Genomic DNA, 14243 nt, shown 5'->3' with positions numbered 1-14243 from the left:
GCTGACCCTGTGTCAGCTTAATAATTATGGCTAAAAAAGAGTTGTTCACCCGTCACTGTTATCACAGTGCTGGTCAGAGGCATTAATCCCTGTGAAAGTTCCTGCCTTGCCTTGCATCACCATGAAGCAGTTACTGGGGCTGGAGGGCAGGGGGCCGCCCGGGCAGCCCCTGCCACTGACTCATGCTAACATGGCCGGCGAGGATCAGCCCAGCAGGCTGTTTACAAGGGCTCAGGGAATGAGGTGCCCATGCTGCAGCAGAGCAACTCCAACTTAGTAGCACCCGTGCTCTCGCTCGTCATCCGGTACCTGCAACATGCACATGGAAGGGAAATGGGGTCTTCCCCAGTCTGACAGCACTCCTGTCCCCGGGAGAAGAAACCCCCTCATTGCAAAGCATGCAGAGGACTTTGTTTAAAGCAACCTTTATTGAAAGAGCAAAAGGGTCATGGGAGCAGCAATGCAGCCCTCAGGCCAGTGCCCCATGCTCACTTCCTGCGTGGCATCTTGTCAGGGCAGTCCTGGAAGAAGTCGTTGCACATCATGGCCATGCAGGCCAGGAAGGTCACGTACTCTTGGAAATCCACCTCACTGTCACTGTTGCTGTCCAGATTGCACATGAGCTGCTGTAAGCTGGCCTCATTGGTTTGTCTCTGCCCAGGAGCAAAAGGGGGGTTAAAATGGGGTTTTGCATCAAGGGCCACATCCCTGAGTCCCAGCATCACCCATGGGATGTCGTACCCTCTGCCGCACACTTACGCTGAAGCTGGGCAGCTCCTTCACAAGCATCTCCTTGAGCTCCTGCTTGCTGAGCTTGTACTTGTCCCCCTCCTTCCCCGAGTACTTGTGGAAGGTGGAGACTATGACGGCCAGTGCCTGCTCCAAGGGACACGCCATGGGGAATGCCAGCGATCCTGGAGGCACCAACAGCACAAGCAGGTGAGACCAGAGTTCAGGGTCCCCAGACAATCCCACGCTGGGGGGGCCAACAGTCTTCCCCAGACTGTACAGCCTGCTCCAGTACCCCACTCCCGGGCATACACAGGGATGCATCACCATTTCCTCCCTAATTTCACCCCCCCGCTAGCAGCCAGGCTGGGTATTGCCATCTGGTACCGGTGCTGAGCAACCTCCAAAAAAGCCATGCCGGAGGGGAGAACGTGGGGGAAGGCAGCCCAGGCAGGGAAGGGGCACCTGTGCTTTTCCAGCCCTCGGAGGTGAAATGCAGCCTTTGAGCTCAGCTCGCTGCAGCAGGAGCCGCACGCTCAGCCCCAGGGGAAAACCTCCATAGGGGGACCCCACTGCAGGTTGGGGCAGCTGCACCATCAGCGAGATCCGGAGGGCATCTGGATGGCCAACAGGGCGAGGGGGAACAGAGCATTGTAGGAAAAATACAACTCACCGACAGCTCAAACGAAACAGCCGAGGACAGGCAGGGCGGGAGGCAAGCCGGCGTCAGTTCATGGCATTTATAGCCCCGCCTGGGACACCTCCTCACTACCGGGATAGGAAGGCACCAATGCCGATCCAGCGTCTGTCTGGACATTGGCTGGCAAAGGAGGAGAGGAAAACGCTGGGAGCAGCCGTGGCCCCCCCAACCCATCCAGCTCCTGCATTGCCAAGGGGGCTGGTTTGTGTCAGAAAGGGCAGAATGTGCCCCCAGGGCTGGACAGGGACCACCTGTCCAGAGAGAGAATCCCTAGGGACAAGGGCTGAAGCAAGGGGGGTGGTGGACACCTCGTCCCACCACTGCCAGTGAGGGTAGGTGATGCCGATGCGGGGCGAGACGTCGCACGCAATGGTTTTGGCAGCATCCCCAGGGATGTCTGGAACTGCACAAACCCGAGCGGGGCTTGTCCACAGCTTTGTTGTGCTGGGGTTTTGATGAGGGGTTTTTTTCTGTTTTTTAACTCGACTGCAAGCAATTTCTATTTCCTAACTGTGAGGGCAGTGCGTCACAATGCCCCATTGTGTAACTGAGAGCTATTTTGGTGTCTGCATGTCCCGAGCGCATGTCAGGGAGTTGCAGGGGAAAGCCAGGAGCAGGCAGTTTGCAACCCCCTGCCATGGGGCAAACCGGCTGTTCGCCATGGTGCAAGGGTTGACAAATACCCCGAGTGTCCCTGAGCCTGTCTGAGCCCCCTCAGGACAAAGGCACCCGCTGCTGCAGGGACCAGAGTGAGAAAAACAGGGGATGAAGCCCCCCTGACAGCTCTGGGTTGCTCTGGTGCCCTGTGGGATGCGAAACCTCACCAAACACCGCACAGCTTCTTCCCAGGTCAGGGGTTTCTTTAAGGACCATTTTGGCAAAAGAAACCCCCAAGCCTGAACCTTGTCTCCCTACTAGCAAGTGCAAACTGGTGTAAATTACGGGCAGGAGGCAGAAGCTCCCTGGCGCTCTTTATAAAGACACTGGGAAGGGGCAAAGCAAAGTTTGAGGCTGCTGGGGAGATGCTGGAAGGACCTGGGGGCTCAAGGAGGACTTGGGGACAGGCTCTGCCATGCAATGATGCAGAGGCTTTGTAAGGGCTTTTTTGAAACTGCAATGGTTTCTCTGAGGTTTTGGGGCTGCTGGGGAAAGCTGGAGAGCAGCTGCAGCACCTTCTGCAAACCAGCCCAGACCTGCCAGGAGCTGCTGAGGCTATGGGGAGGTGGAGTGGGGGGGTGAGCTCTGTGCTTCCCAGCCAGTATCACAGGCTGATGTGCTCAGGAAACTGCTGCTTATCTGCAGCCCCACGGCTCTGTGGTACACCTGGGAGGGGGCTTAGGCTGACCTCCAATGCAGTCCCCCAGCATGGGCTAGTCTGAGGGGTCTAAGGATCTCCTCCAGCTGCTCAGAAACAGCTCTTCTCTGTGGGAATTGGGGACACACTCTGGCTTTTGTGCTTTGCATGGACCTAGCATCTTGCTGTCCGGCTCCTCCAGACCAGCTTTCTCTCCCTAAACCCAATGCATTGCCCAGGGCAGCTTGTGCCAACCTACAAGCCAAGCTCTTCTCAGGGAAGCTTGTATGTTTTGAGCTAAACATGCACTGAACCTCTCCTCAAGCCAGCAAGGACGGTTCAGGGCAATGTCCAAGTACATTGCTCAGAGGCGGCACTGAGCTGTTTTGCTCAGGCTTTTCCAAAGAATGCCTCCTGGGGCTGAGTCACACCATGGAAAATCCCACAAAGCTGGAGGAGGGCGTGAGTCACCCAGCTGCCCGTTAACCTACGGCGCGGAAAACCGTGCTGATGCACACCAAGGCTTTGGAAAAGCTTTTATTGAGAGCCCCGCGGTGATACTGTGGGCAGTGGGGGTCACTTCTTGCGGGGCTGCTTGGTGGGGCCATCCTTGAAGAACTCATTGAAGCCCATGGTGATGCAGGCCAGGAAGCAGACATACTCCTTAAAGTCCACCTCGCTATCCTTGTTGTGGTCCAGGTCATTCACAAGCCTCTTGAATTCCACCTCGTCCATTTGTTTCTGCGAGGGGGGAGAGCATGGTGAGGGTAAGCGGTTTCGGGGTGCACAGATGAGTGAGGTGCTTTCTCATCCAGCCCCGCTGCTTGCAAGGAAGGATGTAAAAAGCCTTGGCTTCCCTCCCCTTACCTTGAAGGAGGGTTTTCTCTTTGCCTTTGGAAGGAGGTGGGCTTTAGAAATGCAGCTGGCTTACCTGTGCTCTGGGGTGTGCTGGCACAACTACAGCAAATATACCTCTCAGTCATGAAAAGGTCTGGCTAAAAAATTTCTCCTCCCTCCTCCCAAGTTAAACCACAAGCCAGAAGGGGAAGTTGGGGAGTTAAAAAAGGATTAAAAAATTTAAATCAGAGCATGATTTTTCTTTGCCAATCAAAATATTTCTGTGGGTATAAGAAAGCCAAGTTTCCTTTCAGACTGAGCATGCTCCAGCTTGGGTCGTCCTGGCCTCAACCCTCCTTCTCCCCAGGGCTTGCCCTGGAGCACAAGATCTCAGTGTGTTGCATGTGGGCTGCATCTGTCATGCACGCTTTGGGGAAATTCAGAGACCACCTCGGCTCACCCCTGTGCGGTTTGCACCATGCTACGTGGAAAGACCCAAGGCTGGTTTGCTCCTGCTCCTACAACACCTCCCACCTGTACATGGGCACCTCTGAGGGGATGCAAAGGTATGTGCCCCCACAGCCACTTACGCTCCCAAAGATGGGCAGCTCCTTGTTCAGCAGCTCCTTGAGCTCCGCCTTACTGAGTTTATATTTGTCCCCTTCCTTCCCTGAGTACTTGTGGAAGGTGGCGACCATCACGGCCAGCGCCTGCTCCAGGGGACACGCCATCGCCAGCCTCCTACGTGCCTGGAGGGCAGAGCACCAAGGATGGGGTCAGGGCAGTGGCAGGGGGGTCTGTCCCCCCCCACCCTGCCCAAATTGGTCTGTGATCCTTTAAGGGGGTAGCTGCAACCCCAGTGCCTCTCAGGGAGGCATTTTAGGGTGCAGCAACTGCTGGGTGAATTGCATCTGGAGAGCAAAGCTGCACAACAAGTGATGCACAAGGAAGGGGAGCAAAGACTTACCGGGGTTGGTGCAGACCAGGCAACAGCAAGGAGCCAGGGTGCTGCATCTGGAGCACAATGGGCATTTATAGCCCAGCCAGGGTGGCACTGCCCAGCATGCCCCACGCAGCCCCCTCGCCTCCAGGCTTTCCCAGCAGCTCCATGCTGGCAGTTTCATCCGCACCTCATTTTTGCCTAACGAGCTGTGTGATCCCATTAGTGGGAGGTGGGTGGGTGCTGGGAGGAGCTGCTGGCCCTACTGGGGAGTCTAGGGACCAAGGCACAAGCCAAGTGATGGGTGCAGGGACTGGGAAGGGCTGGGGCATCCCTTGGGGGTCCCCAGAGAAAGCTGGTCACCAGCCCATGACCCCCCACTAAGCCATCACTGTACTGTACCCCACATTGCCAGCTTTCTGGGTGGCCCTGGTGTCCCCAAGACAGATGGTCCCAAGCACTCCCATCCTGGTGATCCCAATGCAAATGAACAGGCTCTGCAGTGGGGCTGGGGAGGTGACAGCTCTTTTATTTGAGCCATGAGCTGGGGCTCAGTGCCAGCTGGCAGGGCCATGAGCCTTAGTGCAGAAGTCATTGCAGAGCATGGTGAGGCAGCCCAGGAGGACCGCATATTCCTTGAAGTCCATCACGTTGTCCTTGTCCTTCAACAGCACCCAGAAGCTACGCTTATCCAGTTGTTCCTGGCACAGAGCATCAGCAGGGTCAAGGATGGTGCTCACCAGCCACGGCACAAGTAGGCATCAGCCGCAACAGGTGGTTTCAGCAGGTGGGGGGAACCTGTTTGAGGGAGGAGAGAGCCCTTCCCTCACCCCCACATCTTCCCCAGTGGTGGGGAGAGATGCGAGGATGCTGGTGGGGCTCAGTCCTGAGTGTCCCCACCCTCACCCCCATGAAGCTGGGCAGCTCCTTCAGCTCAGCCTTGCTCAGCTGGTACTTGTCATGCTCCTTCCCTGAGCACTTGCTGGAGGCCAGGGCTTGTTCCAGGGTGGTGGCCATCCTGGCAGGAGGTTGCTCCTGGGGGAGTGCCACTACCAGGGAGGGCACCTGGCTTTTTCCTGCAAACCCCCAGTTATTTTTGCATTACCACCCATCCACAAAATCCTGTTTGGTTTGGAGGAGGGAGCCAGGGTAAATCCTCATCTGGTGAAACCCAAGGTGGCCTGGCCTCGAGCAACTCGAAGACAGCCAACATTTTGGTCTCTGGTGATTGCAAAGGAACCGTGTCTTTCTTCTCCCAGAGATTTGGCAGCTAGAGAAGACCATGGGGAAAAACATATTTGGGGCATTTTCTGAAATCTTGCAAACCTTGCGGCACATGGGACCTCGAGACTGGTGCACCACCAGGGCTGGGTTAGCAGCTGGCACAGGGTGCCCAGAGCTGATCCCACTGGAGACATGAGGACAGGAGCGTGGGTTTGAGTTCCCTAAATTGGGGCCAGCTGCAGAGCCTGGCAGCCCCATCCCTGTTGCATAGCCCCACACCATCCCCCTCCCCGCCTGCCATATGGTGCTGTGCAAAGTGCCCCAGTGTTTTCCAGGAGGAGCACCCAGGGGTGCAGCTGCCGAGCGTACGGACACACAAAACACCCCCTGCCCACATGGATGCTTGTGCAATGCTTTCTCTCGCACACTGGTCCCCTGCACACTGGTGCACTGCAGCAGCCCCTCCCGTGTCTCCTGGGTTCCCCATGCACCCGTGTTTGCTCCAAGCAGCTCTGGGATGGGGAAATAATGTACCCTGCCTCAACCAGCACGGGCGTGGGGCCTGCAAGTGCTCAGAGCCCCAGCTCAGATGCCTGGGTCCTGTGAGGAAGTTAGCATAAGGTGGGGGTGGGGCATCCTGAATTGTTTCTGTGCACTGCAGCTGATCTGCATCTAGAAATGAGATGTTGGGGGCTGGTTCCCCCTCGCCCTGAGGGTCCTTTCTGGAGAGACCCCTAGAGTCTACTCTGGATCCCACCAGATCACTGGGATCCTGCGTGAGCAGCTAGGCACAGCACCCAGCCAATCCCCAGTCACCCCATAAACAGCAGAGTGAGTCAGGAGCCCTGCCCTTGCCTGAGGGGGATTCCTCTGCTATGACTCAGCCGCAGCCCTACCCAGCTGCTCCGTCTCCCACAGGAGCACCCCTGGTTTGCCTGGGACCCCTGATGCTGCAGGGCAGGGGAAGGTGGGCTGCATGGGCAGGGGGACAGGCAGGAGCCAGCGATGCTCCTGCATCGGCGAGGGGGGCTGGCTGGAAAAGGATGGGGGTCCTGGCTCCAAGGTGCTGTCATCCCCCCTGCCGTGGGAGTGGGGGTCGCAGAGGGTCACCACCATGCTCACAGGCCTGGGGCCAAGTCACCTCCCAGTGGAAAATCCCCAGCAGGTGCTGGGGCCGCCGGTTTGGGCTGCCTGCCAGCACCGTGGGCGTCACAGGGCGCCATGAGCCAGGCTGCAGCACACTCCCCACCGAGCACTGGAGCCCAGGGTGTCCCTGGCACACGCAAGGGCATGGAGCTTTTCCCCATCCCCATCCCGGGTGGGGGGGTGTGCAATGAGCCGAGATGCAGCACGGGAATTGGGGTCACCTGAGACACGCTGGGGTTGGGGTGGCTGTGATCTTATGGTGTACGGATGGGGGGCTGTAGTCCCAGGTGCTTGGGACGCCACATGGAGACATGGAGAGGGTCCCTCAGGACATGTGGCAGCATCATCCGCACCCTGTGTCCCAGGCAACGGGTTGGGGTGCTGGGAGGCCACGGTGTCTGCTGACACCTCGTGGTGGCTCGATCAGCCCCAGGGAGCCCATCCCTGCCACGCCAGAAGGCTGGGATGGGTGTTATCGCCAGCCCAGGGTACGCTGTGACTGCATGATGGGAAATAGGGCAGACTCCCTCTCTTGGCCCCCCACATCCCATCCATGCATGCATGCTGCGGGGCAGCCCCCGGGAAAGCAGAGCCTCAGCTTCACCCACTGCTCCTCCAAACTTTATTGCTGCAATAAATAACCACTGAGGTGTTGCCCAGATGGGACTGCGCCACTCCCCGAGCCCAAAGGACCAGAGCACCAGGCAGCACAGGCAGGGCAGACCCTTCACCAGCTTGGGCAGGGGAAAAGGCACGCTTTTCCCAAGAAGACCCCTGACTTTGAGGGGGAGCTCCAATGGGAGAGGGGGTCCCGGTCGTGATGGGGTTTCTGCCAGCAGGGCTGCACCCCAGAGGTCTGAGAACAGACAGAATTCATGTCCTAGATGAGGGGAAGCCTCTCCCTTTGCTTCTTGCCCAGCACCCCTGCAAGGACAAGGCTTGCAGAAGAGGACGAGGGCAGGGATGGCATGGTGTGGGGTAAGGAGGACTGCCCCAAGGCTGTGGTGGCCTTGCACCCCTCAGCTCCCACCCACAGGATCTTCCTGCCCTGATCACACTCTGGCATGGCTCAGTCGGCAAAGCTGTGGGAGACTGGGGTGCCCCGCAGCAAGCTGGGGCTCGGGGCGCGGCTCGGCAGCGGGCGAGGCGAGAAGCAGGGAGCCATGGAGAAGCAGGGGCTGAGCCCGTCAGGCTGAGCCTGGGGAGGGTCCAGATGCAGCCGGCTACTTGGTGTGCTTGACGCTCTGCTCCTGCTGGCGGATGATTTGGGCGATGGGGCTTGCGATGCCACCTATCAAGGTCCAGTACTCCTCGAAGCTGATGCGCCCGTCTTTGTTCTCGTCCAGGTCACAGATGAGTTTGTCGGCCGCTCGACGGTTCCCAGTGTCCTGGGGGAGACAGCGGAGCCACTTACACTGGGGCAGCAGGGAAAGCAAGGTGCAGGGTGGGGGGGACCCCGTGCAAGTGTGAGGAGGAGCCGGTCCCCTGGCCCCATGCACCCCAGCCTCACCGTCAGCATGTGGTTGAGCTCACAGCTCAGCATCTTGCGGAAATCCTTCTTGCTGATGCGCCGTGGCTTCTTGCAGCAGCAGCGGCGGCTTGAGTACTTGTCAAAATTGTTCACCAGCACCTGGACAGCCCATTCCAGCTCCGTGCATTCTGCCATCGCTGCCTGTGGTCACCTGTGGGGACGGGGGTCAGGGACGGGGGCCCTGGGACCATCCACAAGCCCATGCTGGAGGACTAGGGGTGGAAGGGCAGGCAGCGTGCCACCAAAGCTCACGGTGCCATCACTTAGGGTGTGCACGGGAGTCTCTGCTGCCGCCAGTCCTGGAGTTACTGCAAGCCCCCAGGCAGGCAAAACACAGCCTCCACAGAAAGGCAAAAAGCTGGCAGTGCTGATATGCAGGGTGCTTGTCTCCCCACATCACTGCTCATACAGGGTTACCCTAAAAATCCTCCAAGCCACCTGCCCCAGCTCTGGCACGGTAGTCACCCCACACCAGCTGCCCCACCTGCCCCGCCAGGGCAGCCGCCCCCACGCATGGGACAGGGCGGCAATTATGGCGCTGGGGCCGCGGGGCTCCGCAGCACTGGAGCCGCGGCCGCCAGTTCCCAGGGCTCATTAGGAAGGAATGGGGCTGGGAGCCGCGTGGCAGGGCGGCGGTGGCGGCAGGACGAGGGCAGGAATTACCGGCCAGCCCTCCTCTTGCTTCACAGCGCCAGGAACACCCTGGCAGAGCAGGTCTGGACCTGCCTGAGCCCCCCGCTAGCCCAGCCAAGGCCGTCCCCCATACCCCAAGGTCCAATCCTGCCTGCCTGCTTGATGTCTGGGGTCCCCCTCCTCTCTCCACGGTCCCGAAGCTTCCCCAAGCCAGGAAGTTCCTTCCTATGGATGAACCCAACAGGATGGTCCCCGTCACAGGGTCTGCTGTCCACGTCACAGGCAGGATGCAGGCAGGCAGGGACGGAAACAGCATCACCTTGTCCGGCCTTGGCCCTTTCCTGCCTCGTCGGTGGCAGGGAGCAGGGCAAGCTGGAGCGTGTTACTCCCCGTGATTGTGCTGGAGCTATGCTGATTTACACCAGCCCAGGGTGCAACACCGACCTTCACAGCAGCGGTGGCCGTGTGGGTCTTGGAGGAAGCCAACAGGGCAGCATGCATGGAGCCCAGAGGGGTAGTCCAGCACTGTTCCCCACTCTGTGGGCATCATCCAGGATGGTGTCTGCAGCCTTGCTGCTCCCTGGGAGCAGGTAGGACCTGCGCGGTGCCCTAAACTTGGCTCACGTCCCCTCTCTCTTTGCACTGATCCTCCCCAATTCAGCCCCAGGTTGAGGACGTTGGCACATCAGGGTGGTGACAAGAGACACAAGGCTCAGCCCCGGGCTCCCCACACTATTGCACTCATCCCTGCATGCCTTGGCATGGCTGGGTGCCCTCCCAAGCCACCCTTGTCCCCATGGGAGCCTTGTCTCTGCCACAGTGCCACGGCCCAGGGCCACCCCATCCTGGGGCCAGGGACCATATCTGGCTTGCAGGAAGCTGGACACCAGGGTGGCTTTTGAACAGTCCCAGCACTGGCAGGGGCTCCTACTGCAAGCTGCAGTGCCTGCCACAGCCCCACGAGAGCCGCTCACTGGAGACCTCCAGCCCCAGCCCTTCCTTGTCCCGGGCCATTAATTGCCAACAAAAGGTAATGACCAGCACTGGGCAAAAGCACCCACCACACACCCACACCTGCTGGGGTTCCCACATGCAGACCCCACGCCAGTATCACCAGTCCTCCACCACCAGCGCCCAGCCCATCCTCAGGACATCATGGCTACCGCTTCGCTGCTGACTCACAGCACCAGCCCATCCGCAACTGCGCAGCCCTCATGGCACCGCCATTGCCTGTACCCCAGCCCCACCATGTGTCCCTGGGGCCAACCTGGGCCATTGTCACCGCAGTGGGACCCGGGGATGCCAGCACGGCTGCAGCAGGGCTGGGTGCTGGGTAGGTGGGGTGGGCAGGACAGGGCTCACTGGCTGCTCTGCTCCTGCCGCTGTGGTTCCCCCCTCTTCCTTTACCTCTCCCTCTCCTTCCTTGAGCACTCACCAGCACCAGTGCCCAGAGCCAGGACCCGCAGCTGGGCACAGCACCACTGCTCCCTGCCCACAGTCCTGGCATTGCCGTGGGCAAAACAGGGGGGAAATGCCCTTTTTCCAGGGGCCAGACCCTACTGGCAACCCCATATGCTGGGCTCTCCATAGGCAGTGGAGGTCAATGGATGCTGCCAAGCCCCGTGCTGGACCACCCACCCACCAGCCCAGCTCACCCCAGTGCTCCCCCCGCATCCAGCAGGTCCCCTCCACCCCAGCCTCACGCGCGCGATGCTGCTGAAGGGCTCCGGGGATTTCCACCACCCAACCTGCAGCGGCACGTCCTAGGGCTGCTCCCGGTTGAATATTCACCCCAAGGGTCCCAATGCTGGCTTTCCCATCCCTGTCTGGGAGCCTCACCTGGCTCCGTCTGAGAGTCCTGCTGTGTCCGTTTGTCACCGATTTGGCAGCACGGGCAGTGGGAGCTGATTACGCGCTCTCTCTCCTCACCTTGCACCCATACCGCCGGGCCCAGACGGGCTTTTAAAGAGGCTCCCACCCCTCCTTGACGTTCCCAGGGCGTTCCCCAGCTGGGGCTTACCTGGGAAATGGCTCCCCGCGATTGCAACACCCAGACGGGTCGGTGCGAGCACAGACCTGTGGCGGGGTCTGGCTCCCTCCTGGGGGCTGCTCTGCGCATGGCTGTGGCTGTAGGGTGATGGCAGGTGTTTGGGGACCACCCTAAAAGACCCCGCTGTCTGGAAGGGGTGGTAGGCTCCCAGCAGTGGTGGTTTACCAGGCATAGTGCAACTCCAGCCTGATCCCAGGGTTTGCAAACTCACTGCCACCCAGCCATGCACTGGCCAAAAGACCAGCTCCTCTGTCCCATAGTGCATCCCCGCCACCCACCCCGCTCCAAACCGCCCCATGCACCGACTGCTGGTGAGGCCAGCCAGTCAGGTCCAGTGTGGCACAGGAGCTGCCCTGCAAGGTGAGGGGGCATTGTTTATTTGAACCAAAACCACTTGTTCTCAAGGGTGAAAGGGGCTGGTGCAGGTCTCTGGGGCCTTGGAAGCAGAAGCACCAACTCCAAGCAGGGTTTTATCCAGCTCTCAGCCATCTCTAGATGCGCTGGGACAGATAAGGCTCTTCTCAGCTGGTAGCTGTTCTTGTAAAGTCACATCCGTAATTAATTGACCCAGCAAATTGTACCCCTGTATGTCTACCAGAGCAATGGTGCGGCGATTTGATGCCAAGATTAGATACGGGCATTATTGGGAGCTGCATATTTAAGGATGCAAAGTAGGAGGTGATGTATTACAGGCAGGAGCCACCTGCTCAGAGGACCTTTGGGACTCCTATCCCGGAAAAAACGATGTGTGTCATCCCAGCTCTCCACTGGTTTCTTCCTAATCTCGGTTGGGAGGAAGCACACCCGTTCTTGGCCAAGATGCTCCGGTGTCGTTGATGCAACATCCCAGGAGGGTGGGAAACCCTCCCTGACCCTGCAGGCAAACAGCTCACCTCTGAATCATGGGCCTTCATTACTCTCCTGTGCCTGGCAGATGTCACAACCACATCCAGGCCCTTATTTTTACAAGGCATCCAGGGTGGGTGTGTGTGCATGTGCTCAGAGCAGCCACGTACCATCCAAACCCATCACAAAACAGTTCCCAGCCAGTGTGATTGCCCCGATGAGGTTGGTCTCTCCCCTGGTCCCCACCAGCTCTGGGTCTCAAGGGTCGGGAGCAGTTTATCTTCTCATGGATAAGCTCTGCTGCATGGGACCCTTTGCAGAGGGGGGACACTGAGCCCCGGCTTTGGGGGTCTTTGGTGACCACTGTGATGGGTACCCTGGAGCCACCACTCCTGCACACAGTGGCCACCCTGGTATAGACAAATGCATCTCTCAGCATTTCCACCAGCGTGGTGCCATGCCCGCGTGGTCAGCGCTGACTCACTGAGGGGCATTGACCGCCCTGGCATGAGCTGAGCTGTTCCTACCACCTCCAAAGACTTTCCAGATACAACAGATACTTATCAAGGATGGCTCACGCCGCAGGAATTGCCGTCCTCCCGACAGCACACCGTCATGCCAGGGAGCTGGTCACCAAACCAGAAATAGGACCCAGGAGTCCCCACTCCTACAGCACATTCCCAGCCTGGTGTTGGGAAAAAGATCCAGGAGCCCTGGCTCCCCTTTCCCCCCACCATCACCCCAACCATTTGACACATTTCCTGTCTCTAATTAAATGCACACCACACCTTTCTGCCTAATTTCCATGTATTTATTTCCAAAGCAGGAACAATAAATAGTCATTCTCATTATGAAATCCACCCCAAGGTGAGAGGTGGCCAAGCCACGGTGTCGGTGTTGCTGTGCTGGCCACTGGCCTGAGCGGACCTGCCACCCTGTCCCAGCCTTGGGTTTTATCACATTTCTCTGAGGTTTGGTTTCGTTCATCTATTTTTTTTGCCCGCAGTACAGACCCTCACAAGGTGATGCAGGTGCTGCTGAGGTGCCTGCACCCTCTCCCTTTTTGGGGTCCCCATCCCCATCACACCTCCAGGGCTCCCTATGGGTTCCTCTGGGACATGAAGTTCAGCAGGAATGGCCTGGATGGCAGAGGAAAGGCGGGATAACCAGGCTCAGCAGGTGCCCTGCACCCTCTCAAGCCCATGTCTTTGCCCTCCATGCGCTCGGTGCCTGAGCTAATTGCTCCATCCCAGTAAGCCACCGCTTTGTGGCATTTACTGTTTTCTAATTTGCTGTAATTAGACAGAAATCCCACACTCTCCAGCACAGGTGGGATCTTGCTGCTGACCTCACAGTTCTTGGGTCTTTCAGAGCCCAGGATTTTGGGGTCTCCTCTGAGCTGCATGCCCAAAGCCTTTGGGGTGCCTGGTCCGGAGACACAGCCCTGGGTCTGCTTGTGGGGTCCCCGCAATGGAGACCACAGGGCACAAGCCACCCTGGGAACTGGGCATGTGCACAGCCCCACACACACCCCCAGCACCGTGCACACCCTCAGTGCCATGCACACCCAGAGCACCATGCACACTTGCACTATCCCTTGCACACCTGCACCATCCCTTGCACACATGCAGCATCCCTTGTGCACCCACAGTATCCCTTGCATGCCCACAGGGTCTCTTGCACACCTGCACCATCCCTTGCACACATGCAGCATCCCTTGTGCACCCACAGTATCCCTTGCATGCCCACAGGGTCTCTTGCACCCTCGTGCTCTGCACTGGGACTGTGCAACCCAGCAGTGAGTGATGTTCAGAGCCGCGATTGTTGCAGCCCTGTCCCTCCCTGCACCTCCCCTTTCCCCATCCCATGAAAGACAAATGAGGCCACCCCATCCTGGCTGGGTTTTTTTCCAGTGTTTTCCTTTATTAATTTATACAAAAATGGTTGCAAGTGATGCAAGCTGATAACAACCCGCCACCATCCCAGCCCCGAGCCCAGCTGCCAGCTGGGGGCCAGTGTCCCTGGAGAGGGGCAGGTAGGGGAGCACCATGCAGGCGGCACACCCCAGCATAGCACCCCAAAACCTGGGCAGGCGCAGGACACCACAGTCCCTGCACCAGGGGAAGAACAGGGAATACACTCAGGCCATGCACAGCAATGTCAGTGCTGGCCCGGAGCCTGGGATGCCCCCAAAGGTGCTTGAAGCACGAGGCAGGACTGTGGCAAAGTGGCTCCCATCAGGTGGCAGGGCACAGGGCCGGGAGGACAAGCCCGCACATCCAAGGGCTTTTGGGGGGAAAGGAGCCGAGTCCC

General features: G+C 58.9%; 3 protein-coding genes across 3 annotated transcripts; all 3 read right to left on the bottom strand.

Moving 5' to 3' along the window:
• Window positions 1-460: 460 nt before the first annotated feature.
• Window positions 461-1471, bottom strand: LOC104830566 (protein S100-A4-like). Its single transcript, XM_010565590.1, has 3 exons — window positions 1403-1471; window positions 760-914; window positions 461-653 (listed from the first exon to the last, which is right to left on the bottom strand). The coding sequence occupies exons 2-3, from the start codon at window positions 895-897 to the stop codon at window positions 489-491; spliced, it is 303 nt and encodes a 100-aa protein (XP_010563892.1). The 5' UTR covers window positions 898-914; window positions 1403-1471; the 3' UTR covers window positions 461-488.
• A 1828-nt stretch (window positions 1472-3299) lies between these two features.
• Window positions 3300-4291, bottom strand: LOC104830565 (protein S100-A4-like). The gene is made up of 2 exons (XM_010565589.1): window positions 4151-4291; window positions 3300-3464 (listed from the first exon to the last, which is right to left on the bottom strand). Exons 1-2 carry the CDS (start codon window positions 4289-4291, stop codon window positions 3300-3302), a joined length of 306 nt encoding a protein of 101 aa, XP_010563891.1.
• A 3802-nt stretch (window positions 4292-8093) lies between these two features.
• Window positions 8094-8536, bottom strand: S100A16 (S100 calcium binding protein A16). Its single transcript, XM_010565588.1, has 2 exons — window positions 8381-8536; window positions 8094-8258 (listed from the first exon to the last, which is right to left on the bottom strand). The coding sequence occupies exons 1-2, from the start codon at window positions 8534-8536 to the stop codon at window positions 8094-8096; spliced, it is 321 nt and encodes a 106-aa protein (XP_010563890.1).
• Window positions 8537-14243: the final 5707 nt, after the last annotated feature.

The sequence above is a fragment of the Haliaeetus leucocephalus genome, unplaced genomic scaffold, assembly GCF_000737465.1.
Source record: "Haliaeetus leucocephalus isolate CR32 unplaced genomic scaffold, Haliaeetus_leucocephalus-4.0 Scaffold193, whole genome shotgun sequence".
NCBI classification, from domain to species: Eukaryota; Metazoa; Chordata; class Aves; order Accipitriformes; family Accipitridae; genus Haliaeetus; species Haliaeetus leucocephalus.
Note: the sequence above shows the minus strand (reverse complement) of the source record. Positions and strands in the feature narration are given on the sequence as shown.